The following is a 26,409-nucleotide window of genomic DNA, read 5'->3' as shown; positions in this document are numbered from 1 at the left end:
AATTTGGTTTTTTGCTATCTAATCTATTCTCAGGCTTTTTACTGTTCTCGATCAACCAAATGTCGTCTTCAGCTGTCCGGGAACGTGAAGACGATGAAGAACTTACTCGTTCACCCAAACGCATCAAACTCGACGAGCTGACCGATGATGGGCCCATCGCAGATACCTCCCCGCTCGCGAGCGCGGCTGTTGCTGTTGCAGTTGAAAGCGTCCTTCCTCCTAGCCATGCTCTCCTGGGCATAGCACCTACGTTCTCATCAAATGGCCTTCGCCAGGTCCTTCAGACCGACGTTGGGATCTCAGAGTATATAAGCCGGGACGTCCCTCCCATTAGCGGTATCATAAAACAGCGGTAAGTGTTCTTATTCATAATGGAACTGTAATTGGACATGAATATATGCCATAGGTTCACAGACTTCATGGTGTTCGAAGTGAATCAAGATCACCAGGTTGTTCATCTCAAGTCGTTGGACATGCCAGAGTCATCTTCGAAGAAGGGGAAAGGCACCAACGAGGGAGGTTCTAGCATTGCCGATGCCGAGGCCTCAATGGCCCAACCCCAGGAGCCTGTCACCAGCGCTGAGCCGAATACTACAGAGGAACTATCTGCCAACACCGAAGTGAAGGACAAAGATGATTCCACTCTGACGGACACACCCTGGAACGATCAATTTACACAAAAACTAGCTCCGTATCTTAGTGAGGCTTCTATCGACCAATTGAAAACAATGTTCCTTGAAGGACGCGAGCCTCCGAGAGTGACTGATAGTGGTTGGGGAGGTCGGCTTACCAAAACTACCGAGGACAGTACTGACACGCCAGATGCGGCGAAGCCATCAGAAGAAGTGGATGCGTCGCAGAGCGATGATACAGGGAAAAGAGGCAAGAATCGAGGCGGTCGCGGTGACCGTGGTGGTCGTGGCGGTCGCGGTGGTCGCGGACGAGGTCGTGGTGGCCGGCAGGGAGGAGAAAGAGAAGATCACAGAAAAGTCCTCAGTGAGGTGAGACGAGATTACTAGGCTCTCTTACTATAGGCCCTTACCCCTTGGCAGCCAATTTCCTCCAAAACAGACCGGACGGCTCTGCATCAAGTTGTTCGAGAGTTATTTGGTGGGAAGCTTGACAGCGAGACTGATATGTCGACTCCTGGGGACGATGGATCTTGCATAGTTATAAAATGGTCACGCAACGGTGGTGGTCGCGGCGGTGGTCGCGGTGGCCGTGGAGGTATGTTTCATCTTTTGTTATAAGAGATCTCTTATCTTTTTTCCGATATCTTCATAGGTCGAGGCGAGCGCTTGGATAGGGGCAACCATCCTCCTTATATCCATTTCACTCTCCAGAAAACCAATCGTGATACCCAAGATGCTCTCGGCTACTTATCACGTACTCTCCATGTAAACATAAAAGACTTGGCTGTTGCAGGGACAAAAGACAAACGCGGTGTCACTGTCCAACGCGTGTCGTTGCGACGCGGTAACAGAACCGTGGAAGATATATGGAAATCTGCAAATCAGTTCAGCAGGCGGTCCATGCAAGATATACTATCCCAGCGTGGCGACCGTGGAGTCAGAATAGCGGATTTCAATTATCGCAAGGCTGGTTTAGAGCTGGGTATGCTGAAAGGAAATGCATTCGTTATCACACTTCGGTATGTTCCAAGTGGTACTGCTCGAAGTTTGGTTGACAAGGTTATAAAGCAACGTTCAGGTAGAAAATGTAGAAATTCTTGACCGTGCCATGAACTCCATCAAGCATAAAGGGTTCATCAATTACTACGGTGAGTTTGATATTCAGTAAACTACTGATTCGTCTGAAGTACAACTCCAGGGATGCAGCGCTTTGGGACGGCTGCAGTGCCAACTCACTCCATCGGCTTGGCGATTCTGAAATCTGATTGGCACAAAGCTGTCTCCCTCATCCTCCAGAATCGGCCTGGAGAACACCCCGAAGTTGTCGCAGCCCGTGATGCGTGGTTAGTGGATGGTAATTTGGATCGTGCCCTGGCATTGATGCCCAGACGGGTGGTCGCGGAGCGCTGCATTCTCGAGAGCTACAAGAAGCAAGGTGGAGAAACCAGGAATGCAATGGGTGCCCTGTCTACGGTACGTCAGGATTTCATTTGAGAAACATTGCTATTAATCATATGGTTTGACTTAGATTCCTCGAAACTTGCGGCTCATGTATGTCCATGCATACCAATCCTACGTGTGGAATGCCATCGTTTCGGAGCGAATTCGCATACATGGTCCTGATAAGGCGGTACCTGGTGATCTCGTCTTCGAGAGCGAACCAGCTACCAAGGGAGGGAGTGAAGAAAATGACGAGATGGAAGTGGACGATGAAGCGGGTAATGAGAAGCAAGCCACCACAGAGGGAAAGGGTTAGTTCCTTTTCTATTTGTTATGTTTTTCTAATTGAAATTTTGTCACTTGAGGCATGAGCTCTCGTGAACGCAAGAAAGCTAGCAAGGCTGCTTACATCGCCCCAAGTATCAAAATACTCACTGAAGAGGATGCCCACCGGTACTCGATATTCGATGTAATAATGCCACTCCCGGGTAGAGATGTTGATTACCCAGGTGGTACGCTTGGGGAGCGCTATCGGGAATTCCTGCGCTTGGATGGACTCGACCCAGATAACTTCATCCGCAAACAAAAGTATGCCAGACCCGTTCCACCATAAGCGAAACTGACACGACATCTCCAGAGAGTACACTCTGAATGGATCCTACCGAAAAATCATCCAGGTTCCAAAAGATCTCTCGTGGTCTATACTTAGGTACACAGACCCAGACGTCCCGCTTGCACAGGCAGACGAAGACAAGCTCCTTGGATTTGACCCACCAGTTATCGTTGACGATGGGAAATTTCGCGCGCTCCAGATCAACTTGACACTTGGGACGGCCGCGTATGCCACGATGGCATTGCGAGAGATTACCAAGACTGAGACAAGTTCACATTTCCAAACTGGTCTTACTCAGGCTTCTGAAGACCAGCAGTTCCGAGGTGTAGTAGCAGGAGATGTTGCAGAATTGGATGTCGACGACACAGATATGGAAGCATCAAATGTGTTGGATTCATAGCAGCAGAAAGTCTTGTGTAGTGTCCTTGTGAGGTGTCCATGGGGATTATTTAATTTCTTGTGTCTGCCTTTCGGGCAAAAATACCCACGTAGCCGATGTGCATATATGATGAACTGCTACATGTTACTGCCTCAGCGTAATTCACCAAAACAACTAGCGCCTCAGCTGGTATAATACTCGCAACTGGTTTGCGAGTCAATTTTCCCATTAGCCCCGTCATTTAGATTGCCAAAGTTTTGACGTGGCCTATCGCATTCACTTGCGCGTTCAGACGCGGGACGTGAATATCATCCTCTAAGCTTGCGCCTCTGAAAGAGAATATGGGGAAAGTAGAACGTATAGTCTTTCTGTCGCTCGTTCTTGATCTTTTTGGTGAGTGCCAATGTCATGCTCTGTTTGAAACGAGTCTGAAACCTCAGCAAAGCATTTACAATCCCTCTACCCTTGTTCCCTCGCATAATCGAGTGGTATACGGTGGTAAGGACCCTATACCATGTGTCTCTAGTTCCTTCAGTGATTATGTAGAGAGAAATCTCCGACCCGAATGGCCTCCTTTCCAGAACGCTGCGGTTTGTTTCGGCGGTACGAGGCATCTTCTATAAGCCACCACAAAACTCCCAGAGATGGGATGTAGTTTTCCTTGGTTGGTCTAGTTTAAGCCATACGACATGGTTCATGCTGATCTGATAATTCCTCGAAGGTGGTCTGATGGGTTCTGCTTTCTCGTACGTCTCCGAGTCGCGGTTCCCAGTTGATTTCAGGTTGTATTCACTTAGTATTTGCAGCACTCTACAGTTCTTGGTATCGCCACATATAGGATCACTCTCTGACAACTATGGGCGTAGAAACGTTCTTTTGGTCAGTATGATAGGAAACATACTGTCCGCGCTCATGTGAGTGCTCAAGTCAATTGTTATCGAAGAGTTCCTGAACCAATTATCTACCAGCTGGATCCAGTCCACCACTTTTGCTTCTTATATGCTTTCCCGCGTCATAGGGGGTCTTAGTGAAGGTAACGTGCAACTTGCCACGTCAGTTCTTCATCATAATCCAAGAACTGGAATTAACCGTCACCGTCAACAGTGCCATCCTCTCCGATGTTTCTACGCCTGCGAACCGATCTAAAGCCCTTGCCCACGTTGGAATCGCATTTGCCATCTGTTTCTGCATCGGGCCTCCGATCGGAGCCTATTTTGCCTCGAGGCCAATTCCCCTATTTGTAGAGGCTCTACAAATGGAATTGAACGTCTACGCGGCCCCGGCATTATTGACGCTCGTGCTGCTTATCGCAGAGACCTTGTTCCTGATAGTTGCTCTTCCCGAAACCCGAAATATCCAACCGGACAAGTCAGAAGTTAATGTCAACGAGAAATCGAAGGCTGCTTCTGCGGTACGGAGTGTACAAGAGAGGACTGAGGTTCTGCGCCTCTTACGCAAGCTCCACTTCCTTTTTTTAGGAATCTTCTCAGGTGTAGAGTTCACCCTCACTTTCCTTACCTTCGATCGTACGTCATCGTCGACACGCTCCTGACATCATGCGTTAAAACTCCAATGACCAGTGTTCGATTGGAATAACAAACAGAACGGAGCATTAATTGGCTCCATTGGCGTTATCAGTGCTCTTTTACAGGGAGGATACGTCCGTCGTGCTATCTCCAAAGTAGGAGAGGGGAAAATGGCACAACGGGGGGTCTCAAGCTGCGCACTAGGCCTTGTGTTCCTAACCATCCTGCCTCACTTCGTGTCCACTCAACCGAAAATCGCCGTCGGACTGCTGCAAGCCGCAGCGGTCTGTCTGGCTTTCACTTCTGCAACAGTCGTAAGCTCGCTTACTGCACACGCCTCCCTCCAGTGCGACGAGGGCTTCGACGAAGACACAGGCAAACCCATTGTTAAATACCCTGAATTGGCCAAGGGCAAGGCACTAGGTGAATTCCGATCATCAGGTCAGCTGGGCCGCGCAATAGGACCGTTGCTTGGTAAGCTTTAAGTTATATGTCCGAAAGACTAGGCTGACTGACTTGATCGCCGCTCGTCAGCATGCGCATCATATTGGACCTTCGGGCCGTCCGTTACTTATGCTGTGAGCGCATTAGCGATGTTGACTTTGTCAGCGTCCATGAAAACCGTCGCCGTTTTACCGGGAAAATCATCGCGATGAGACCGCCATATCAGTAAGTGGATAACTTTCGGCATTCAGAATTTTTGATTCAAACCTTAAAAAAAGTTGGAATGTCGTCTTGCACCTCGTTGCAATCTAGAAATACTTTCAAAACCGCGTCTAGATTCTAATACAGCTAATACTTATAGTAGTGTTCAGGTGTCAAAAGGCATGCAAGCGACGGTTATAGGCTCGTGTGTTTTGAATATCATTTGAATCTAGGTATCACTTTAGGAATGGTTTTTATTGTTATACGGACCTGGAAAACATTTGGCACACGATGGCGGAGCAGAACTCAGATTTAGATTTAGAACGGCGTTCAGACCACTGCGTGAAGTCAAGATTTCGCACACGGATCACTCAGCAGCTGGTTTCAGTATAGCTCCCAATTGTACCAATAAGTAATAGATATGAATAGAACGTAGTGAACTGGAGAACTCCAATGTTGCAAACCGCCACCTAAAAAGACAGCCGCGTAGGTATTATCAGGTCATGTCCCATGCAATATATCAAAGAAATATACGTAAAAATGATCATTCAAAAGCAGACATGGGTATCTAACGCGTTTCACAGCCGTAGGTGAAGCAGGGTTTAATAGCGTTTTTACTAGAGTAGTGTGAGTAACATCAAATAAAGTCAAGTGTTTCATCACAATGCTATGAGTTTTGCTGTTCGAGATCAATAAGCGGACTCGAAGACGAATGCGGAAGGCGGCTCTCTAACGGTGGCCGAGGTGATTGAGAGCAGCCCTGATGAAATTCAGCTAATTCATCTCCAACTCTACTCTCAACTCCTTGCCACAGCTTCTCGGGGGGCAAATGAGAAGACGGGGGCAAATTCCGTCCGGAAAATGGTTGTGGGGGTGGGCTGCGCGTGAGAATGTCCACATTCTGGGATTGAGTAAAGATAGCCGGGAGGAAAAACAAGACTCCTCTAGACCGCTGCCTCCGGCCGCGAGATGGGGCGCGTGGTAACGCAAGTGATTCTCGAGATGGATTCAAATAACCCGTGGCACGGTCTCGCACGCGACGCACAACATCAAGAATAGATGACGGCGCACGATAACTTGAAGTCGGAAACATGTCCACAGAGGATGAGATGTCAGAGGATACGGGTGAATCCGGTCTCAATTCAAAAGAAAGGGGAAGTAATGAAACATGTTCCTCCAACGGCGACTGGGGAGCGGAATTGACGGGAGATGATGGTTGCGTAGAAGCACCAGATGCTGGAAGGAAAGACCACCGCATGTCGATGTGCCAGCGCCCGTTACGCTGAGTCCACCTAGGTAAGAGGACATCATATCCTCCAATTCTCCTAAGACTATACTTTCGTTGCTTGCTCGGGAATGCGAGCTTGTAGATGCCATAGACTAGTATGACCAAACCCACCCACATCAATCCTTTCCCCCACGTATTCAAGAAGCCGATTAGTGCAGCATCGTCGGCATGCCAGCTGCTACCGTAATAATGTGCGAAGAATGAATGAGGAGCTTCTTCTGGTTTAGCGTTCTTGCCGTAAAGGGATTTGGGGAGGATTCGGACATCTCCTGGTTCGTAGGGCGTGATAGGATGTGATGGAGTGTAAAGGCTGTATTGAATAGAGAGGAACATGGGTCCTGTGGAGAACATGACGGTGGGATAGTTTAATATCCAAGAATGGTCAAATGCGATAAGGTTGTGGATAGTTTGAGAGAGAAAAGGATGACCCTTTTCCGCAAACATGAGGTCATTGGAAACGCCGACAGGTATTGTCTTGGGTAAAATGACGGGAAATATCAATAACGGATCCAAAGGTCGTAAGCATCCGACGTCAAGGTCGAGATATATTCCTCCATAGTGATAAAGGACGAAATAACGAATAGCATCAGCTCGTTGAATTGGAAACTTGTAGCCGTCAAACGTGTCAAGAAACCAGGGGTAGTGCTCTGCGATGAACTCGCGGGAGCTGGCGTCAGTCCACAACATGTAGTCACTGTTGGAATAATGATAAGAACTTTGGGTAGCGGAGATGAAACGGATACGGACTAGTCGGACATCATGTTTCGACATGCCTCAGAGAGACGTTTCCAATCAGCTGGAAGTGTCTCCGACTTCCAAGTCTGGTGAATGATACGAGGTATCCTCTCAAGCTTTCCGTGTTCCGTTGCATTCCAGCGTGTTGTGTTGCTTAACACTGGGACCTCGCTGTTTGAAATATATGCTGCGGCATTGATGTAAAGGTAGTAGGAGATAGAAGACAAGACGACGACGGTGCCGAATAGAACAAGAGCAAGGAGGATGAGGAGAACATAAATCGTACGTCGTTTTGCCATGAAGGGGAACAGGAGAAAGAAGGGAAAATAGAGTGAAGAGGAGAAACTTGCCAAACAACGCAACCAAGAACAGAAGTTCATTTCACTCTTACCAAATTTGGGCCACGATTGTAACATTACATCAAGTCAACATATACCCATTGTAAACAATACGGTCTGCTTATCTCATGACAGTATTAGTCACAATCCCGTCGGCCGCATCGGCATAGCAAACACACGACTCATGTGAAGTCTTGCGGCAGACACCGACTCACGGATAGATCCTTCTTGCCAGTCATCGCCTATTTCCCTCAGCCCCTCTAACGCCATCTCCCAATCCCGTCGGGACCAATCTTGGCCTCTCCTTGCCCCCACACCTTCGTATGCCCGTGTCATGAAGGTTTCCACCCGTGGACTAGTCCTAGGTAGCCGTTTCTTCGCGCCTAGGTAGTCCAAACATTCTACTGCACCCCACGATGCAAACTTCTTTTTTGAATAGGAAGGTGCATGTTTCGATACCGAGTCGCTGTAGCCAAAACTCCGCACGGCAGGGCCCGCTACACGAGCAACTAATTCCAGAAGCAACCCTGTGAAATAATCGATCACCTGCAGGTGGAGAAGATCTAGCGAGTGGCTTGGGTGTAGAAGCCGAGGTACGGAAGAGGCATCATCGTCGATATCCATTCCGTCATCATCTGGCTCTAGCGCAGGCGTCGCCTGTATCAAATTATCCAGTGAATCTCGGTATGTCGGATGGTATCCGCTGAACCTGAAGCGAGAAGCCTCGATCCCAAAGAGAGCTTGAGCAATATCACGGCTGGAGAATGTGCCCCGACCGGGTGATATCGTCAATATACCTTCCCGCGTCGGTTACGTATGAGAACTTTGCACATGACAGATCAAATCTATCTACCTACTTTCACTTTCAGCTTCCACGATCAAAAGTTTGTCTTTGCTACACAAGAATGTTCGCCGTTGCCGTAGGAAATATTTGCAGCAATCGATGATCAAACTGTCGTTGCTACGTTCCGAACCAAATTCCTATCATCAAAATCATCATCAAGGATGCAACAAGGACTTATAACAAGACTCACCTGTATAGCATCCAGGTCCCTCTTTTTCCAATTTCCCGAAGCTTTGCATGTCTCGTTCAAGGCCTGGCCTTTGACTGATCTCCGTTCCTTCACCTTTTTCAGCAACCATGATGATGCCCTACGGGCAAACCAAGAGAGCCTTTCGCGATTCTTCTGCCTAGCAAACAGTTCATCAGATAAGCGTTCTTCATACAGATCCATGCAATTTGCTACCGTACTCACCCATCAAGCTCGTAAATCACAACACCCGGGATAATGATCAATACAGGCAGTCCCTGCTCTTCGAACTCCGTGACGAATGCTTGTATTACATCAAGATAGTCCAGTAGTATGTTCGTATCAAGGACGACTACGGTCAGTTCCTCTGATAGAGGAGCCTAGGAGTGGCGTGCAAACAATCAATACGAAGTCTGTTGGGACAGACCAGGCAGGCATGATAGCGTACCTGCATTTCGACATCTCTCAGAGTCAGGTTGCTCGAGAATTCATCGATACTCTTTAGCGTTTCGAACAAATGTGTACTCGGAGGAGATGGGGCTACAATTTCGGGCAGTAAGGGATCTTTGAAGTTGAATGAGTACTGAGCGATAGGGTCCTCACTGTGCTTAAAATCACCACTTCCATGACCGGCTTGCTGTAGTGATGAAAGGTCAGAAAATGACATAGCATAGAACGTACTAGTTGTTGGTTGAGTTCATGCAGCCGAGAGTGAAAAATTCAGTTTATCGGACAATGCGGAAAACGCGTGGAACAAAGACTACAAAGTACTACCATGTGCTAACCGGCGTTTGTATTGATGACAATCAAGGACATTGAAGTGGCTGAAACTTCCAGAAACTCGGGCAGCTCGCAATTATACAAAGTCAATTCAATCATGATGTATATGATATGCGCTTGTTTGATACATGTGATGATGCTCAATAAGTATTCCAATAAAGATGTGGAAAGTCTATAATGCAACTCTCAGGGTGCAAGCGCCATCTTCTTCATAGGCGGTGTTCCATTATTCTCCATTTTGACAGACGACTGACTGCAATCATCAACACTCGCCTTGCGCTTGAGCGTAGCGCGTTTAGAGTCGGGTGACCGGGACTGGGAAGACCGTATACTTGAATTGCCCTTTTGGGGCGTAGCTCTGGAAGCATCTGGCGTGCCAGACCTGCTCCGATTGCCTGTATCCTGGCGTAATCTCGAAGCTAGAGTATGCATCGAACTCATAGCTTCAGCATAACATGTTGCATGATATATCTAGGCCAATATGTTATTGAGATACTCATATTGTGGACGAACTGAGACGCACCTTATCATCCTTTCTAACAGCATTCTTCCAGACCCACTCCTCGTCATCCTCTAGGAACTCTGTCTTCAGAGTCTCTTTACATATGGGACAAGACAATAGCTTTGCTTCGTCGCCCGATGGTACAACGACGAATTGCGTGCGCAGCTCAGCATCACGTCGTGCTGCATCTACAGCAAGCGCAGCCTTATTGGTAATAGGCCGAGGACCGTCAGCACGTCCTTTACCCTTCACATCCACACGACCTTCATGAACCCAATCCTGTGAAAGACAGTGAGTATGTTTGGGGTTTAACAAAAATGGAAATCATACATCAAGGTCAACAAACCAGCTGCGACAATGTCCACGGCCAAGGCTCTGATTTGCCTTACGATTTTGTCTGAAGTGCATGTCAAGATGGTCCTCCAGCTCTTTCTTTCCTAGTGTATCATCCGAAAATCTGATACCACACTGCTTACACTGGGCTGGCAATCGATCATACAACAAACGGTCAATATTAGGACGTTTTCTGCATTACCAGATTAACACTAATCAGCAGCGAAAGGGTATCAACCATACCTTGTGATATCGGCGTTCGTTAGCCTAATGTTCTGCGATAAAACTGATTTGCGATATGCTCTTGCAGCATCCCGACTCAGGGTTTCAGATGATGTTGACGATGATGTAACAGTGTCCTCAGAAGTAGCGATCGCTCCAGCACCAACGGGCGTACCAGTGCCAGCCACAATGCCAGCCTTTAAAAGAGCACTGTAAAGTCCAGCGATGTCAGTTGACGGGACACCTGTAGATTTCACGCTCGATAAAAGAGATGCAGAGTCGACCGGTTCAGATTTAGGTTGATTAATGGACGGCAAGGCGTAAGATGTATAAGTAGTAGAGGGAGAGTGTTGTGATACTGGAGGCGGGAATGCAGATTGCGTAGCTTGACGAGGGTATGCAGGCTGAGCTTGGTATTGATATGATGTCGTAGTTGTCGGAGGAGCGACCGCGGCAGGTTGAGGGGCTTGTGACAGAGATCTCAGTTGGGTCAGGATTTGACGGAGTTCATCTTGAGAAACACCTGCTTCAACAAGCTTGCGCAGCTGAATTGCTCAAGATAAGAGTACAGACAGTGACGATGCAAAATATTGCTTACCTGTTGCAGAATTTGTACATGCCTCTGTGCAGTGGTATCCCAAGCATTTGATTGCAGGGCACGTTCCTTTTGACTCAGGGTAAATTCAAGTTCGCTCAAGACCTGTGCTCTTGATATCTGGCCGGATGTTGCCTAAGGAAGTATATTCAGTCCGCTGAAGCGGCGGGATCATCGAAAGTAACTCACCCCTGTTGTATTCGAATCGCCGCCCCATATTCCACGCTCAATGGCAAGTTGTGGAATGACACCGAATAGTTCCTTGCCAGTCGGAGAGGCGGTTCGCCAGGTCAAAAGCATTTCTTCCATCTTGCTACGAGTTGCCTGATCAACCTGCTGATAAGTTTCCAGGAATAAACCAATGACGAAGGGAGCAAAATGGCGCGTATACGGGTCGTAAACATTCTTCGATATCGCGTCCAGTAAGTAGAAGCCTGGGAGCTTAATCCACGGAGGAACCTAGGCATGCGAGAAAACCACACCAAAAAGGCAAGCATGAGTCAGCTTCATGTCCACAATACAACCCATCAAAAAAGAAAAGCATTGGGCTGCCACGTTGAGAAGAGCGACATAATTCTCTTAGTACGATGTCCTCCATCCGCCATGCAGCGGGGCCACCAGGCCTTGCGAGGATATCTTTACTCAAACTACTAAGAGACTAGTAACTAAGTACATGGTAATCGCAGAACAACGCAGCAAAGTAACAGATATAGCCATGTGTCGACTACCAACTGACAGCAGCATGCCATAAAACGATATCAACGATGACTCACCCTTCGAATGTGGGCTTCCAAACATTGAGCGACAATCTCAGCCCATTTTGAATACTCTTGAGCAATCATCGATAAGGTCTGAATGATAGGTCTGGAGTTAATGGTAAGTTCTGCCAGTCGCGCTGCATAATCACGGCGAAAAGAATTGGGATCCACAAAGTATACAAGCGCGGGAGGTGGTGGTGGTTGCTGGTAAGGGTAAGCAGAAGGTCCAGGTTGATGATAGCTTGGTGGTTGTGCATAAGCCACCTGCCCGTACATCTGGGGCTGAGAGTACATGACAGTCGTTTTTTAAAAATTCTCAACGAAGTGCGAGACAGTCACCGCAAATGCAGCACGATCTCACCCAGAAAGTGAGGAGAAGTAAAGATCTTGGTAAAAACACAAAACTCTTGAACGACCGACTGGCGCTAGAAACCCGTTTTTCCAATGGCGGTCTTACTCAGCTGTCAATGACACGACCACGAAGCCCAACGGAAACGATGATGGTGGTTTGAGTGGAAGAAGCGGCTGACAATAGCCGCTTCTAATTAGACTTTAAACTCCGCTCGCAATTGTCCGCCACTTCTGTCCACCCCCGAGCGTACACAGCCGCCCACCGACCTCAAGAAAACCAACGATCGCAAGGTGAGTTCATGCTGAATTCAGATGCGACTGGGTCAACTTCCAGGGGGTTGGCATATATGTTTCTGGAAGAAAATTGGCGAGAAATGGACCTCTGGATGGCGATGGATTGACTACCTGCATCGAGGATGTCTCAATATCGAATGAAGTAACTGACTTCACACGTAGATGCGGGACGTCCTCCAAACTGAAGAACTCGAGGTCCCTGAGGGTGTTGCCATTGAAATAAAGTCACGCGTTATCAAAGTCACTGGCCCACGGGGTACCCTTACGAAGAATGTCCGTCACGTCGATATGGATATTCGGGTGTTGAAGACCAAGAAGAGCAGCAAGGTTACTCTTGCAGTGTGGCAAGGTGGGCGCAAGCATGTCGCATGTCTACGGACAATCCGAAGCTTGATTAACAACATGGTCATTGGTGTGACTAAGGTATGTGCACCCACGTGCAGGGCGTTGTTCGCTGCTCACTAAGAACTCAGGGCTTCCTCTACAAAATGCGCGCTGTATATGCCCATTTCCCTATCAACGCTATCATCCAAGATAGTGGAAGCGCTATCGAGATCCGTAATTTCCTGGGAGAAAAAGTGAGTCGCTATCCACGACATTTCTTTAGCTTTTGCTCAAAGTGAACAGACTGTACGACACGTAAAGATGCTCGGTGGTGTTTCTATTTCAGAGTCAAAGGCTCAAAAAGACGAGCTTATTCTTGAGGGCAATGATATTGAGAATGTTTCGCAATCAGGTGCATGATCTCGTCCCGCTGCTGACTAATTTTATCTAAATTACTGTCTTAGCCGCCTCCATTCAGGGTGTCTGCCGTGTACGAAACAAGGATATCCGTAAATTCTTGGATGGTATCTACGTATCCGACCGCACGACCATCACTCAAGAGTAGGCGGGTTGTGGTTTGTAAGGGTAGTGGGTATTATACAAAATTCCATGTCACGTATGCATTAATCTCCACCAACCCTATGTTCTACGCATGACATTTTACAACTGATCAAGACGTCTGTGAAAGTCGAAGTCCCACCAGCAGGGTACAAATCATAACTTTGATTTCTTCAAACTACTCCAAACTACACGAGAATCTGGATGGTATTAATGTATCCTCTCCATGAACTACTCTACCCATATATTCTACGAAGTCGGTCATAAGTCACATCGAAAGAAAAGCGAAATGGTTTAGACCTACCTATGGCATAGGAACACACCCTGAAGATATTGGCCCCAGTCGTCAAACCAAAATATATTTGATTCAATGCCCCCAAGTCTATCGTATGAATGGAATGTTAGTGCTGACCCGTCGCCTATAGTTTTCATATTCCTCTCCAAAGAAATTAACCAATGCCGTCTCTTCAACTGCTCCGAAATCAGTCAATGCATTCATGACCGATATAATAAATATACCTTTGATACGACGCGAGAAAAATCTCCACAACACCAGCACGAAGCCGATTGAGCTGACAGGGTTTTGTAAGACCAACTGGGTCCCTAACGCCCAATAGAAAAACCCTGCGTATGATGGATGGCGGAACATCCTGTGGAATCGCTTGAGTGTATGTAATGGTATGGACGAGAGAATTTTACTTACGAGTATACGCCATCAGTTACTAATCGGTGCGAAGGCAGCTTGCGGAGAGCTACGATATGAGAAAAGTTGGTCGAAGCCTGTATCATTGCCGATGCACGAAGCGCCTGTCCGATGACAGCCATAACTACACCTAGCGGAGATGCATCAGCTTCATTCTTGCGAGTCAATCACAGCTAACCAATTGTTGAGATGTAGTGGTAAGCCTTGAGCGATGGTTTAAAGTACAATGTGATTAGATATTCAACCAGAGCAGTCCCGTTAGCGACGTGATACATAGCGCCATTATCAAGTAGGAACGCTGCCACATCATTCAGTAATATATCTCAGAGTGAACAAGACAAACACACAGTCAACGCTGCATTTGTCACGGTTCCAGCCTGCTGTAACCGCGAATTCTCCCCAGTGGAAGCCAGACCAGGCGGCAAGGAAGAAGCCCAGTTGGTATGTGGCCCACCAGCGATCAGAGATGCCTCCAACAAGAAAGAGCGTCAAACCAAGAGAAAAGATGCATCCTAAGAGAAAAGATATCGTGGATGCTGCAAGCGGCGTATTCGGGATATTTTCATGAGGTTGATGGTTCACGGGTATAGTTTCGAGTGTGTTCGTGTTCCTAGTAGTAAAAGTGCGCTGTCGTAATCGGTCCTCAAAATTTTTCGGAACATCGGAAGACATGGGTGTTGTGAAGATAAAGTACTTGCAAACAAATGATTGCGATGCAATGATCCCCCAGACAAAAGGGCACGAGGGACTGTTTGGTCTTGTTGAATTCACAAGGATTATCGAAGTCTCCTCGGATTATTCCGCGCATTGGTCTGTAGGTCATGCTTTGTAGGGTCTTATGGCTACCAGTGAGGGATTGCCAACTGAAGTTCCTTAATCGACGGTTTTTTGCTACTGGGTCTCACGATGAGACTTCTCTCATCAGAAATATGGCGCTGGTAGCCCACATCGGTGCGTCTGCCAGGACAAGTCTTATAAACCAATCTGAAAAAAAACACAGACTCTGGGAAAACTACGCTTACGGAGTCCATACTACACAAGTCGGCCTACTTGGAAGCCCCTGGATCAGTTGACACTGGCAGCACCACGACAGACTTCCTGCCTGCCGAACGAGAACGCGGCATCACAATCCAATCTGCGAGCATTCCGGTCAAGTGGGACAAATGGTCCTTTAATCTCATAGATACACCAGGTCATGCTGACTTCGGCATGGAGGTGGAGAGTGCAAGTCGCGTTGTCGATGGGGCTGTCGTTCTCATCGATTCAGTGGAAGGAGTCGAAGCACAAACCAAGGGCGTTTGGCGACAACTGGACCGGTAAGCGCATATCTTATTTCGACCACCTATGTTTCTAAATTCATCTTTAGATATGGTGTTCCAACCAGGCTTATGTTTCTGAATAAACTTGACCGACCGGGTGCTTCTTTCAGGTCGTCATTGGTCTCGCTACTTACCCATAGGCTGCACTCAAACCCAGTGACTTTAGCATTACCAGTCGCTTCCTTCCATACCGAAGATTACATGCGAGCCGAACCAGGGATTCAAGGGCTGATCGATCTGGTAAAATGGGAAATTTGGAAATGGACGGAAGACGGTCACTCTACTACACAATCACTTCCTAGAACGGTCGAAGAACTCGAGACAAGCGGTATCCTTCCAGAAAACCATCCCATAATACCTCACCTTGTGGGCGCTCGGACAACTCTTTTGGAAAACCTTTCGATGTACTCTGATGAATTGATGGAGCACCTCCTCGCTCTGCCGCCAGGACCCTCATCGTACCTTGATCTCGAGGGGTCCGCAATCATGCCACATCTTCGTAAAGCTACACTAAGCAATGATGTTCTTCCCGTTCTTTGCGGTTCTGCGATGAAAAGTATTGGAACAGAATTGGTAATGAACTACGTTGGCGAGCTCCTGGCAAGCCCGATGGATGTGCGTTTGGACGCGGAGTCAGCTGATGGGCCACTGCGCCTCCTAGCATGGAAGGTGAGCTGGGATAAACGCAAAGGATGGATGACGTTCGTTCGCGTGTATTCCGGTAAGTTGAGTATGATTCACGCAGAGTATTGTTCATCGAGTGTACTAGGAACCCTCAAGCGTCAGAGTTCTGTATTCAACATTACCAGTGGCCAGAAAGAGAAAATCTCAAAGGTTCTTCTCTTATATGCTGCGGAAACACAGGAAGTCGAGTCCCTACCGTACGGCTCTGTCGGAGTCATCTTAGGCTTGAAGTTCACTCGCACAGGCGACACTCTCGTTGATGCCCGCCGCTCGTCTAATTCATCGCAAACATCCCTTCGAGGGGTAGTTCCACCACCCGCAGTCATGTCGGCCTCCGTCATACCCAAGTCCCATTCTGACCTCGACCCAGTACAAGAGGCCTTGCATGCTCTATCTCGCACGGACCCTTCTGTTCGGGTCGACATGCAGGAGGGCCAATTACTTGTCCACGGATTAGGTGCCCTACATCTCGAGATTATCGAGGGGAGACTACGGGACGAATGGGATGTCAATTTTGAATTGGGTAGCCGCCGTGTCAGCTATCGTGAATCTCTGGGACCTGGGCTTAGCTCCAATGTAAATAATTGGACCACTGAAGTTGCAGGAAAGCCAGTCACGATCAAGATCCTGATGACGGTGGAGCCTCTTGCTGACGACGAGCAGGGGGATCCAGTTTGGGATGGTAATCTTGTCCTGGGCCCAGGTGGAAAGCCTTTGTTGTCTTTGGATGCCTTCCGGGATCAGCTGGATCCTATGGCCAATATTGCTCGGGGCTTGTCCAGCTCTCTATCGAATTCGCCGCACACGTCCCTGCCGCTCTCTCACATCAAGATCCATGTCACAGAGTACAACCTTCCACGCGACATTCCAACGTCCATCCTTGCTGGTGCTAGTTCCTCCATTCTACGAACGCGAATAGAAGAAGCGGGAATGGGTCCCGTGTTAGAGCCATTTATCAAACTCAAGATATCTCTTCCTGAGAACACTATGGGAAAGGTTGTCAAAGATCTCACTGAAAACGGTGGCGAAGTTTTGGACCTTGCTTCCGACACGGCAGATATGGATGGAGACGAAGTAGTTCCGTACTCCACAGATGGATTGTACATCCCTCCAGAAGAATTATCGCCTTCATCCGCTGCCTCTACGTCATCCAAGTTTTCAAATGATACCCCACGGCTCAAACGCACCATTCATGCAGTTGCACCGCTTAGCCGCATGCTGGATTATTCGACCCGTCTTCGTGCATTGTCTGGGGGACATGGTCTCTTCGACATGCTGAACGCAGGATTCAGACAAGTCTCTGATACACGTAGGTCGGAGATATTAAGAGAGATTGGGCGCGCATAAAATTATGACCGAGCTTAGATATTTAATACACGATGTACACAGCCTTACTACGAAAACTCCCTCACCTCATCTGCATCCCCAAATAATACCGCTCCGTCTATTTCATCATCGTCATCTGCAGCTGCAACGTGCATGCCACCAGCTGCATTGAGTGCCTGGCTAAATATCATAAGATCATCACAGCCATCATCATCAGAATCGGAGGCAGAGTCATTGAAGAGGGGAACTGGGGGCAAGGTCTTTGCTCGAGGAAAAGGAGCGGGAGTCAGGCTTCTACCTCTGTCAAACTCTGGCAGGAAGAGAGGTGTGCGGGCTCTTTGGTTGTTATTGCTAGGCACAAAATCAGGGGGTGCGATAGTCGAGCCTCTTAATGCTTCGTTTGTCAAAGGCATTGTGGATGGTGCTCGCGTAGCAGATCGAATTGGAGGCCATGGCTCCACGACTACGCAGAGACAACGGCCAAAGATGTTGAACCCTTGATATTTGAGCTTCAGTGCTAGCTTGTCCTTTTTGTCGTCTTCGTCATCGATCTCTATGAACGGTCGACTTGGCTCAGAAGTAATTACGACGGTTTCTGGATCAAGAGTGGTTTCCATAGTGGATTCCAAGGAATTTTCTGTATCTTCTTGTTTAACAGTGGTTGATGTTTCAGTGCTGTGATCCATCACCAGGACATCGTGGTCGCTGAGTTGCTCTGCAGGGACCTCGTCTTGCTGGGTAGTCTCCATTAGAACAGCCATCTCCACATCCGAGGGTTCATCAGGACTAATGTCCAAAGAGTCCTCGACGTCTTCACGATAGCCCCCGACAGAAACCTTTCTCATTCTCTGCGAGCGTCGAGTCGTAGCAGGAGTTTCTCGAGAAGCTCCTGGTATCTTTTCTGTTTCACTGTCGCCATCTGAGAGGCTTATGACTTCCTCCACTTCCTCGTCCTCTTCATCACTATAACCTCGAGCTCTGCCTTTCATCTTCCGTTTCTTGCGGCCAGAAGCTGCTCGAGCATCCTTATTCTCCGACGCTCTGCCTTTCCTCTTCCCACTTCTGGTCTTGAACTTTTCCGGTTGTGATGGGGGTATATTGGCCTTGAAAGCAGGTGGAGGTGCTGGAACAAATGAACGCGTCTGAAGGGTGTCAGGGGGCGTTTGGAAGCAATACAACCGAGTTAGCTTGCGCGCACCTTAATGATTACATTATGAGGTTCCGTCTTCTGAAAGAAAAAGGCGGCCTGATAAGTCTCTGCAGGTAGGTTATATGCTGTATTTGCAGTTTCGCACACATAGTAAGAACCGCACCTCCCCGATGAACGTCTACCGCTCCCTTCCTCCCACTCGAGGCCCCGGGACCAAAGTGGATGTCTTTCTCGGCTTGTAACTTTGGCAGAACACTGAAAAGATCTGAGAAACATTCACGAGAGCCATGAGCGAACAGACTAACAGTGGTCGCAGATCAGCCAGAACATGCTGTAGCACTGTGTCCGACATCCAATCTACATGTCTTTCATCGAGGTAGAGCTGATTATGGCGGTCATTGGAACAAGTCGCGTAGTAGGCCCGGATGTGTGCTTACATACAGAGGTATCACTGAACTTGCTGATACGCGAAGGTAGTATGCATTCCGTACGCTGAACCCAGCCATGTACGGTAGAGACAACGGAGGAACTCTGGCTTGAAACGTAGGGCTGGTGTGTCCAACCTATTTTCTAGTACCAGAGCCCACTAAACACAGTCGTAAAATATCGCGAGTCTCCGAGCTCGCAAGGCCGAAGTCCTTAGTATTTCCTCGCGCAGTGCGGGGGAAAAGTTATATCATGATGACGTAACTTAAGTCCTGTTAACGTTTGATCCCGTCGCTGCCACGTGCAGGAAAAGCAAGACACCGTGGAAAAACCTTCCTTGGCTGTTCTTTCTAAATCTTTCTTTGACGCGCTATCAGATGCATCATATCTCGTTGAACAGCAGCAATTCGCATACAATACACAAAATAATAATCGAAACACATGATCATGGTACTATTTTTCCCTGCAAATGCATAATACTTCATGTACTTAGTTTTCAAGCCTCGTTGATGTCGACATCAGGTCCAGAGATGATGGCCTTGATGACCCCCTTACCATCGGGGCTCTTGCCATTGCGAGTAGTTTCAAATGCTTCGCGCGCCTGCGTGAATGGGAAGCTATTGAAACATTTAGCACGACAAACATTGGATATATGTTTCGACAGCTGGCATACCGGTGCGACACAAGGGGCTTGACGTCAACCTTGCCTGACGCAGCGAGGGCGATGGCGAGAGGGTAGTCACCGGGCTGCATTCAACAAGTGTCAGGTAATGCTTCCGAGAGAAAGAATGACAAAAAAAAGAGCTTACGCCATATCGGAAGGAGCCTTTGAGGACGAGTTCCTTGCAAATGACAACAAACATATCGACATTGACATTGGGGCTACCCATTCCGACCTATCCATACTCAATCAGATGGACCCTTCAGTGCTGTCTATTTCAGCCTACCTGGACGTAGGTGCCACCGCTCTTGACGATTCGGATACCAGTCTGAATAGAGACCTCCGCGCCGGAAGCATCCAAAACCAGGTCAATTGCCTGAGGTCCACGATCAGCGATGCCGAGCTTCTCATTCATCGCCTTGGCGTTGCGCATCGAGAACGCGACTCTCGATTCGTCCTTCTCCATAGGAGGAGGTAGGAAAACGTCAGTTGCAGCATATGCTTTGGCAAATTCGAGGCGGCTAGGAACGATATCAACAGCGATAACACGGGAAGCGCCAAGAGCTTTCGCGACTGCCATGCATAAAAGTCCAACCGGTCCACAACCAAAGACGGCGACGGACTGGTTCGACCGCAAAGCACCGAGCTTCGAGACTGCATGGACTGCCACGGAAAGAGGTTCCATCTAGAACAGAGTCAAATGCCAGTAAATGTGATGTGGTTAACCGCTTACCATCGCTCCATCCTCGAGACTGAGGTTTGGTGGAAGTGGGTAAGCGAGATCGGATGGTAGGCGGTAGTAACGAGCAAGAGTGCCATCTGTAGGAGGAGTGGCGGCGAAGATAACATCGGGGCAAAGCTACTCGGGATTGTCATGAAACAAAATTGCGGCATCAATCATCCATACCTGGTAGCGACCTTCCTTGCAAGCTTCGCACTTGCGACATGTTGCGCCAGGTTCCATAGCGACTCGGTCACCCACTTTGACATTGGTTACCCTGGAACCAACTGTAGTTGAAGGTCGAGATAAAGTGTTATTCTGAGTAAGAGGCAAGTTATGTACGTACCTTTCGAGACCACGCCTGCCGCCTCGTGACCCAGCACCTAATAGATAACGATGAGGCTCAGCCGTGGATCCTATCGAACTGACCCACCATGGGCTTCTCCACAACGAAATCTCCAATTCTTCCGTGGACAAGGAAGTGTACCTGGAGGAGATTGCTCGGTATCCTTGACTCAGAACAATAGATAGGGGCGTACGTCTGAGCCGCAAATTCCTTGTTGTCGTGCCGAATGAGCCTACATATTGTGAGAGAAAAAGAGGCTCTGCACACACCTGTCTTCTTCACTTCCACAAGGACTTCATTGGGGTCAACTTTACAGGATAGGGCGATTTAGGGAGCGTGAAGGAACCATCCAAAGATAGACTCACTCTGTGGAATTGGCTTTTGCTGAATCTCAACATCCAGGATGCCCTTAAGCACGAATGATGGGTTGTCAGACATGATGAGAAAAACAAGGTGGGGTTGGGAAGATGATTCGGACTTAAAAGCGAGTCACTGTAGGAATCCGGACCGCAGGCTTTTGGGCCGTACCAGACCCGTGACGACTGGTCTCGATGGATAGATTCTGATAACTCGTGACCAGATGTTCTAGAGCGCAACTTGTACTATAATTTGGATTTGGAGTTGGACTAATCAGGTATGTCGTCATTGCTTTAGGAGCAATGCCTTTTCGGGTAATTCATGGCTAACATCAAGTGAGACCAACCGACAGTATAAAATCATGGGCGATCCCTTCCTTATCCCTTGACACTAACCTCAACGTCGATTCATCAACAAAGAAGTACTGACGCTCAGCAAGTTCAACAATCACATCTCGTTTGGAACAACTTCGTTACTTTCAGCATACTGATCAGCATCATGAATTATAGCGAAGCCCTCCCAAACTTCTCAGGTCAGATCGTCGGCAACGGTCGCTTCGAGCTCGTCGATATGATTGGTTCTGGTTCCTACGGAAACGTCTATCGCGCTCTCGATGCTCGATCAGACCCATGCGAACCTGTCTACTATGCAATCAAGTGCTTGCCAAAAACGGAACTCTCCCCTGAGCGCCTCGTATGCCAGAGACGTGAGACCTTATTGCACTCCTTAGTATCCAGCTCGTCGCCACATATCTGCACCCTTCACGAGATCATCGAGGAAGAACTTTACATCTACTTTGTACTCGACTACTGCCCAGGTGGGGACCTTTACACCGCCATCATCGAGAACCGTGTCTACCAGAACAATGTCCCGCTCATCAAGAGGGCATTCGTCGAGCTTCTCGATGGCGTACACGCCTGTCATCAATTAGGTGTGTACCACCGTGACCTCAAACCAGAGAACATTCTGTGTTGTCAAGGCGGGTTGGATATTCGTATCGCCGATTTCGGGCTAGCGACCAAAAGTCGTATCAGTCAGGAATTTGGCGTAGGCAGTTCATATTATATGAGTCCTGGTACGTTCCAATATCAAATTGCATAGGTGCACTATCTGATGAACCACATTCTAGAATGTATTAGTCGTGAGATGAAGTACCCTCATTACTCACCGCTTCACACGGATATCTGGTCACTGGGAGTTATTCTTGTGAACATGGTCTCAGGTCGCAATCCTTGGCGATTCGCGACACCCTCGGACAAGGGCTTCCTCGGGTATCTCTATAATGTGGACTTCCTTCGCGAGATCCTTCCTATCTCGAAAGCTTTCAATGAGATACTCAAGCGCATCTTTCGTTTACAACCGTTCTCGCGAATCAGCCTTCCTGAGCTCAGAGAAGAGATCCTCAAACTTGACACCTTCTACATGAGCGATGCCGAGCTCCGCGACGCATCGGACAGCGCGCAAGAAGCTGCTCGCGATGACTACCATAGGCGCGCTGCACCTTTGACTGATTTGTTGTTCAATCAAGTCGTAGGCGACACAACTCTTGTTAACTGCTCACCGACGAAATCTGGCTGCTACTCTGACGGCGGTCCCCCTTATCCTGAGTGGGTTTATTGCGGCCCAGCGCCTACATCTCGACGACCTAGCGACCTACCGCCCGCGAGCATCAACAGGACGCCCTCACAACTCCATATTCAAACCTTCGAGCCACAAGACTATCGACTTTACGAGTCACGGGATAGCCTTTCGAGCTGTTCTACACGTTCTGTGTCTTCAGGGGTAGAGAGCGAGGGACCCATCACACCGGAAACGCATGCCCATGAGCCTGCCATTGACGTGGCAGACTTGTCTGAGGGGCAAACACTTGACGAACCGATACTTGCTCGCATGCCTGTCAAGATGAGGGCAAAGCGACCCCGTCGGTTCTCATTTCGCAATGTAGTTTCACGGTTTAAGATATTCTGATTGGTACTAGTTGTATTCTAGCGTACGTTTAGTCTAAATCTGGCTAGTGAGTTGTAATCAAGCCATCGGATTTTTGATTCAAGAGACCATAATAAGCTAGACACTTGATAGGGCTGGTAATTTATTGAGTGAGCGTTGATAGAATGGGAGAGTGTTTAGGCGTGTGCGAAGCAGACTCCCATGTTCATGGGAGAGGATGGAGAAGCATACGAACGCTTTCAGGAATTGTCTATCGTCAACTCGCCTCATGGACTGGTCACGAGAATGCCAGCAGATAAAATGTTCAGTGTGGCGTGTGTCGTGGAAATTGATTAGATCTTTCAATTGATCGATTGCTATTGTCAACTCAGGGCAGGCGCAAACTCAGATGAGCCTTTATAACTCAGAATCACGCAACCAGATACTCTTCATTCCTTTCTTCCTACCTCCATAACTCACTCACAATGGTTTCATCAAGCGTTCTTGGTTTCCCCCGCATCGGTACATAGATCATCTTCATCATAAACCAGACATATCTGATCCCGATTGACAGGTGCAAACCGTGAGGTGAAGAAGGCCGTTGAAGCTTACTGGGCTGGCAAACTCTCCGCAGAGGATTTGATCAAGGCTGCTGCCGATGTCAAGAAGTACAACTGGACTAGCCTCAAAGAACGAGGTGTCGACTTGATCCCCAGGTTGGTGCTCTCTTCAAGATTAAAGATATATATTGATATGATAAATCTATTCATAGCGGAGAATTCTCACTCTATGACCACGTTCTTGATCATTCTGCAGCATTCAACGCCATCCCCAAGCGTTACCAGGGTCTTGGGCTCTCTGCCCTCGATGTCTTCTTCGCTATGGGTCGTGGTCGCCAGGCTGACGGCGTTGATGTCCCCGCCTGTGAAATGAAGAAATGGCACGTGTCTTAGTTTCACTGACCCTAAATGGTGTTGTTAATTTGATTTGATGTTTCAGGTTCGACTCCAACTACCACTTTGTCGTTCCAGAGTTGTCTGAGGAGACCGACTTCAAGCTCCTATACAACAAGGTTCTTGCCGAGTACAAGGAGGCCAAGGAGGTCGGCGTTGTCACTCGCCCAGTCGTTCTCGGCCCCATCTCCTACCTTATCCTTGCCAAGGCTGCCAAGGAAGCATCTCCCACCTTCCAACCCATCTCGTTGCTCCCTAAGATCCTGCCTGTTTACAAGCAGCTCCTGTCTGAGCTCAAGGCTGCCGGTGTCGAATCCGTCCAGATCGATGAGCCCATTCTTGTTCTCGACAAGGGCGCCGAACTAGACAAACAATATGCGTTTGCTTACGCTGAGCTTGTCCCTGTTGCTCCCAAGATCATGCTCACCACCTACTTCAACCGCTTGGACTCCAACATCAACTTCATTGCCAAGCTCCCCGTTGCTGGCCTCCACATCGATCTTGTCCGTGCACCCCAGCAGCTCGGCGAGGTTCTTGCTGCCATCAAGTCCACTCCCATCGTGCTTTCTCTTGGTGTTGTTTCCGGACGTAACATTTGGAAAGCCGACTTTGCAGCTGCCATCAAGTATGCGCAGACTGCCATCGCTACTCTTGGCGCTGATCGTGTCATCGTTGCTACCTCTTCCTCTGTCTTGCACACTCCTGTCACTCTTGCTTCCGAGAAGAAGCTCACCGCACAGCAAAGAGACTGGTTCTCGTTCGCCCTTGAGAAGGCGTCCGAAGTTGCCACCATTGCAGCTGTTCTCTCTGGCTCTCAAGACCCCAAGGTCTCTGCTGCCCTTGAGGCCAACAAGGTCTCCATTGCCAAGCGTCGCGAGTTCGAGTCCACTTCGGACGACGCTGTTCGCAAGCGTGTTGCTGCCATTACCCCTGACATGTACAACCGCAAGAGCCCCTTCGCCATTCGCAAGGAAGTCCAGGCTAAGCACCTCAAGATGCCCAGGTTCCCCACCACTACCATTGGTTCCTTCCCTCAGACCAAAGAGATCCGTACTGCCCGTGCCAAGCTCGGCAAGGGTGAGATCTCTGAGGCTGAATACGATGAATTCATCAAGAAGGAGATTGAGATGGTCGTCAAGTTCCAGGAGAAAGTCGGCCTTGACCTCCTCGTCCACGGCGAGCCTGAACGTAACGACATGGTTCAATACTTTGGTGAACAACTAAATGGCTTCGTCTTCACTCAAAACGCCTGGGTGCAAAGCTACGGATCTCGGTGAGCATCGCACTACGAGGAAAGTTGAGTAATCGAAGCTCATTGTTTTACCAACAGTTATGTCCGTCCTCCCATCATCGTGTCCGACGTCAGCCGTCCCAAGCCTATGACCGTCAAGTGGAGTAGTTACGCACAGAGCGTTTCCACCAAGCCCATGAAGGGTATGCTTTCTGGCCCTGTCACCATCTTGAACTGGTCCTTCCCTCGTGACGATGTCCCACGTAAGCTGCAGTCACAGCAGCTCGCTCTTGCGCTCCGTGATGAAGTCATTGATCTCGAAACGGCCGGCATCGCTGCCATCCAGGTCGACGAGCCTGCCATTCGTGAGGGTGTAAGTGTTTTCGTGTGATCAGATTAACTCGCTCCTAATCAAGCCTCAGCTTCCTCTCCGTCGTTCTGACTGGGATGAGTACTTGGAATGGGCTGTGGACACCTTCAAGCTCTCCACCGCTGGTGTGAGCGATGCTACTCAGACCCACTCTCACTTCTGCTACTCCGACTTTGGTGACATCTTCCCCTCCATCCAGCGTCTCGATGCCGATGTCATCTCTATCGAGTTCTCGAAGAGTGACATGAAACTCCTCCACACCTTCAAGCAATACGGCTACTCCAACCAGATTGGTCCTGGTGTCTACGACATCCACTCTCCTCGTGTGCCTAGCGAGCAAGAGATCATTGACCGTCTCAAGACCACCCTGACCATCATTCCCGACCATCTTATGTTCATCAACCCTGTAAGTGAAATATCAAGTGTATACTTTAAACCCACAACTCATACCTTTTAACAGGACTGTGGTCTGAAGACTCGTGGCTGGAAGGAAACTGAAGCTTCCTTGGCCAACTTGGTTGCTGCCGCACGCTGGGCCAGAGCTAACGCCTAATTCTCTACACATTGCGCTTCAACAGCGCCCACAAAGTGGTTAAATTATCATGGCCCTTCTGTCGGGGAACCGGCCTGCACTTGACCTCGGGTAGTTGTCGCAAGAAAAAGAAAACAGTGTCCGGCGATCTGGTCGTCAACATGGACAGGCAACAGATAGTTGCTGCTTTGTGGGCCCGCAAAGTGCCTCTGGAGTGAGGCAGGAGCTTAGCGCGTCTATGTTCGTAGTGTCGGATTTCAACAATCCTTAATGTACCGTATCGCGTACCATGGAATGAATGATATTAGCATGACGTTCTATATTGGTCTCGACATACATTCAAGATATGAGTGAAGGTAC

General features: G+C 48.6%; 12 protein-coding genes across 12 annotated transcripts; 6 read left to right on the top strand and 6 right to left on the bottom strand.

Moving 5' to 3' along the window:
- Nucleotides 1-59: 59 nt before the first annotated feature.
- Nucleotides 60-3,085, top strand: EDB93DRAFT_1252488 (tRNA pseudouridine synthase D; the record flags this gene model as incomplete). The annotated part of the gene is made up of 9 exons (XM_041453286.1): nt 60-352; nt 407-1,001; nt 1,053-1,227; nt 1,285-1,651; nt 1,701-1,780; nt 1,831-2,105; nt 2,161-2,383; nt 2,438-2,660; nt 2,710-3,085. The coding sequence occupies 9 exons, from the start codon at nt 60-62 to the stop codon at nt 3,083-3,085; spliced, it is 2,607 nt and encodes an 868-aa protein (XP_041305682.1).
- Nucleotides 3,086-3,212: 127 nt separating this feature from the next.
- Nucleotides 3,213-5,565, top strand: EDB93DRAFT_1159176 (major facilitator superfamily domain-containing protein). The gene is made up of 10 exons (XM_041449994.1): nt 3,213-3,457; nt 3,510-3,562; nt 3,611-3,728; nt 3,786-3,810; nt 3,871-3,978; nt 4,033-4,116; nt 4,169-4,590; nt 4,645-5,064; nt 5,125-5,259; nt 5,313-5,565. The coding sequence occupies exons 1-9, from the start codon at nt 3,406-3,408 to the stop codon at nt 5,244-5,246; spliced, it is 1,404 nt and encodes a 467-aa protein (XP_041305681.1). The 5' UTR covers nt 3,213-3,405; the 3' UTR covers nt 5,247-5,259; nt 5,313-5,565.
- A 337-nt stretch (nt 5,566-5,902) lies between these two features.
- Nucleotides 5,903-7,557, bottom strand: EDB93DRAFT_1252486 (glycosyltransferase family 32 protein; the record flags this gene model as incomplete). The annotated part of the gene is made up of 2 exons (XM_041453285.1): nt 5,903-7,217; nt 7,271-7,557. The coding sequence occupies 2 exons, from the start codon at nt 7,555-7,557 to the stop codon at nt 5,903-5,905; spliced, it is 1,602 nt and encodes a 533-aa protein (XP_041305680.1).
- A 180-nt stretch (nt 7,558-7,737) lies between these two features.
- On the bottom strand, nt 7,738-9,294 carry EDB93DRAFT_1241739 (PIN domain-containing protein; the record flags this gene model as incomplete). Its single annotated transcript, XM_041451915.1, has 5 exons — nt 7,738-8,393; nt 8,454-8,577; nt 8,631-8,787; nt 8,853-9,007; nt 9,076-9,294. 5 exons carry the CDS (start codon nt 9,292-9,294, stop codon nt 7,738-7,740), a joined length of 1,311 nt encoding a protein of 436 aa, XP_041305679.1.
- A 299-nt stretch (nt 9,295-9,593) lies between these two features.
- EDB93DRAFT_1241738 (uncharacterized protein) lies at nt 9,594-12,111 on the bottom strand (the record flags this gene model as incomplete). The annotated part of the gene is made up of 7 exons (XM_041451914.1): nt 9,594-9,878; nt 9,931-10,188; nt 10,240-10,435; nt 10,486-11,009; nt 11,063-11,194; nt 11,249-11,518; nt 11,833-12,111. The coding sequence occupies 7 exons, from the start codon at nt 12,109-12,111 to the stop codon at nt 9,594-9,596; spliced, it is 1,944 nt and encodes a 647-aa protein (XP_041305678.1).
- A 513-nt stretch (nt 12,112-12,624) lies between these two features.
- On the top strand, nt 12,625-13,351 carry EDB93DRAFT_1089090 (ribosomal protein L6; the record flags this gene model as incomplete). The annotated part of the gene is made up of 4 exons (XM_041446182.1): nt 12,625-12,885; nt 12,936-13,040; nt 13,090-13,198; nt 13,251-13,351. 4 exons carry the CDS (start codon nt 12,625-12,627, stop codon nt 13,349-13,351), a joined length of 576 nt encoding a protein of 191 aa, XP_041305677.1.
- A 110-nt stretch (nt 13,352-13,461) lies between these two features.
- Nucleotides 13,462-14,790, bottom strand: EDB93DRAFT_1159165 (Isoprenylcysteine carboxyl methyltransferase family-domain-containing protein). The gene is made up of 6 exons (XM_041449993.1): nt 14,395-14,790; nt 14,226-14,345; nt 14,048-14,177; nt 13,864-13,994; nt 13,649-13,815; nt 13,462-13,593 (listed from the first exon to the last, which is right to left on the bottom strand). The coding sequence occupies exons 1-5, from the start codon at nt 14,717-14,719 to the stop codon at nt 13,727-13,729; spliced, it is 795 nt and encodes a 264-aa protein (XP_041305676.1). The 5' UTR covers nt 14,720-14,790; the 3' UTR covers nt 13,462-13,593; nt 13,649-13,726.
- Nucleotides 14,791-14,808: 18 nt separating this feature from the next.
- On the top strand, nt 14,809-17,421 carry EDB93DRAFT_626895 (P-loop containing nucleoside triphosphate hydrolase protein). The gene is made up of 4 exons (XM_041456916.1): nt 14,809-14,998; nt 15,048-15,363; nt 15,414-16,087; nt 16,136-17,421. The coding sequence occupies exons 1-4, from the start codon at nt 14,869-14,871 to the stop codon at nt 17,395-17,397; spliced, it is 2,382 nt and encodes a 793-aa protein (XP_041305675.1). The 5' UTR covers nt 14,809-14,868; the 3' UTR covers nt 17,398-17,421.
- Nucleotides 17,422-17,444: 23 nt separating this feature from the next.
- On the bottom strand, nt 17,445-19,192 carry EDB93DRAFT_1229731 (uncharacterized protein; the record flags this gene model as incomplete). Its single annotated transcript, XM_041451269.1, is given in 5 exon segments — nt 17,445-18,563; nt 18,575-18,633; nt 18,690-18,781; nt 18,832-18,908; nt 18,964-19,192. 5 exon segments carry the CDS (start codon nt 19,030-19,032, stop codon nt 17,445-17,447), a joined length of 1,416 nt encoding a protein of 471 aa, XP_041305674.1. The 5' UTR covers nt 19,033-19,192.
- A 230-nt stretch (nt 19,193-19,422) lies between these two features.
- Nucleotides 19,423-21,326, bottom strand: EDB93DRAFT_626290 (chaperonin 10-like protein). The gene is made up of 11 exons (XM_041456913.1): nt 21,046-21,326; nt 20,950-20,988; nt 20,874-20,890; nt 20,768-20,821; nt 20,681-20,717; nt 20,521-20,621; nt 20,347-20,472; nt 19,900-20,298; nt 19,762-19,848; nt 19,626-19,699; nt 19,423-19,569 (listed from the first exon to the last, which is right to left on the bottom strand). The coding sequence occupies exons 1-11, from the start codon at nt 21,116-21,118 to the stop codon at nt 19,449-19,451; spliced, it is 1,128 nt and encodes a 375-aa protein (XP_041305673.1). The 5' UTR covers nt 21,119-21,326; the 3' UTR covers nt 19,423-19,448.
- A 91-nt stretch (nt 21,327-21,417) lies between these two features.
- On the top strand, nt 21,418-23,095 carry EDB93DRAFT_626371 (serine/threonine protein kinase, negative regulator of sexual conjugation and meiosis). The gene is made up of 2 exons (XM_041456914.1): nt 21,418-22,112; nt 22,167-23,095. Exons 1-2 carry the CDS (start codon nt 21,536-21,538, stop codon nt 23,003-23,005), a joined length of 1,416 nt encoding a protein of 471 aa, XP_041305672.1. The 5' UTR covers nt 21,418-21,535; the 3' UTR covers nt 23,006-23,095.
- A 221-nt stretch (nt 23,096-23,316) lies between these two features.
- On the top strand, nt 23,317-26,369 carry EDB93DRAFT_1159131 (cobalamin-independent synthase). The gene is made up of 7 exons (XM_041449992.1): nt 23,317-23,485; nt 23,538-23,679; nt 23,736-23,903; nt 23,963-25,189; nt 25,247-25,520; nt 25,570-25,923; nt 25,978-26,369. The coding sequence occupies exons 1-7, from the start codon at nt 23,449-23,451 to the stop codon at nt 26,068-26,070; spliced, it is 2,295 nt and encodes a 764-aa protein (XP_041305671.1). The 5' UTR covers nt 23,317-23,448; the 3' UTR covers nt 26,071-26,369.
- Nucleotides 26,370-26,409: the final 40 nt, after the last annotated feature.

The sequence above is a fragment of the Suillus bovinus genome (assembly GCF_016758785.1).
Source record: "Suillus bovinus strain UH-Sbo-P2 chromosome Unknown EDB93scaffold_46, whole genome shotgun sequence".
Classification (NCBI taxonomy): Eukaryota; Fungi; Basidiomycota; class Agaricomycetes; order Boletales; family Suillaceae; genus Suillus; species Suillus bovinus.
Note: the sequence above shows the minus strand (reverse complement) of the source record. Positions and strands in the feature narration are given on the sequence as shown.

Coding starts and splice junctions, on each gene's coding strand:
- EDB93DRAFT_1159176 (XM_041449994.1), top strand. CDS start 3,406: ATGGGGAAAGTAGAACGTATAGTCTTTCTGTCGCTCGTTCTTGATCTT. Junction 4,591..4,644: donor CACTTTCCTTACCTTCGATC/GTACGTCATCGT, acceptor TCCAATGACCAG/TGTTCGATTGGAATAACAAA. Junction 5,065..5,124: donor CGCAATAGGACCGTTGCTTG/GTAAGCTTTAAG, acceptor GCCGCTCGTCAG/CATGCGCATCATATTGGACC.
- EDB93DRAFT_1159165 (XM_041449993.1), bottom strand. CDS start 14,719: ATGTCTTCCGATGTTCCGAAAAATTTTGAGGACCGATTACGACAGCGC. Junction 13,995..14,047: donor GTAACTGATGGCGTATACTC/GTAAGTAAAATT, acceptor GCGATTCCACAG/GATGTTCCGCCATCCATCAT. Junction 13,816..13,863: donor TTTCTCGCGTCGTATCAAAG/GTATATTTATTA, acceptor ATTTCGGAGCAG/TTGAAGAGACGGCATTGGTT.
- EDB93DRAFT_626895 (XM_041456916.1), top strand. CDS start 14,869: ATGCTTTGTAGGGTCTTATGGCTACCAGTGAGGGATTGCCAACTGAAG. Junction 14,999..15,047: donor GGCGCTGGTAGCCCACATCG/GTGCGTCTGCCA, acceptor AAAAAAACACAG/ACTCTGGGAAAACTACGCTT. Junction 15,364..15,413: donor GTTTGGCGACAACTGGACCG/GTAAGCGCATAT, acceptor ATTCATCTTTAG/ATATGGTGTTCCAACCAGGC.
- EDB93DRAFT_626290 (XM_041456913.1), bottom strand. CDS start 21,118: ATGTCTGACAACCCATCATTCGTGCTTAAGGGCATCCTGGATGTTGAG. Junction 20,718..20,767: donor TCGTTGTGGAGAAGCCCATG/GTGGGTCAGTTC, acceptor GTTATCTATTAG/GTGCTGGGTCACGAGGCGGC. Junction 20,473..20,520: donor GCAAGGAAGGTCGCTACCAG/GTATGGATGATT, acceptor AATCCCGAGTAG/CTTTGCCCCGATGTTATCTT.
- EDB93DRAFT_626371 (XM_041456914.1), top strand. CDS start 21,536: ATGAATTATAGCGAAGCCCTCCCAAACTTCTCAGGTCAGATCGTCGGC. Junction 22,113..22,166: donor TTCATATTATATGAGTCCTG/GTACGTTCCAAT, acceptor ACCACATTCTAG/AATGTATTAGTCGTGAGATG.
- EDB93DRAFT_1159131 (XM_041449992.1), top strand. CDS start 23,449: ATGGTTTCATCAAGCGTTCTTGGTTTCCCCCGCATCG. Junction 25,190..25,246: donor GTGCAAAGCTACGGATCTCG/GTGAGCATCGCA, acceptor TTTTACCAACAG/TTATGTCCGTCCTCCCATCA. Junction 25,521..25,569: donor AGCCTGCCATTCGTGAGGGT/GTAAGTGTTTTC, acceptor ATCAAGCCTCAG/CTTCCTCTCCGTCGTTCTGA.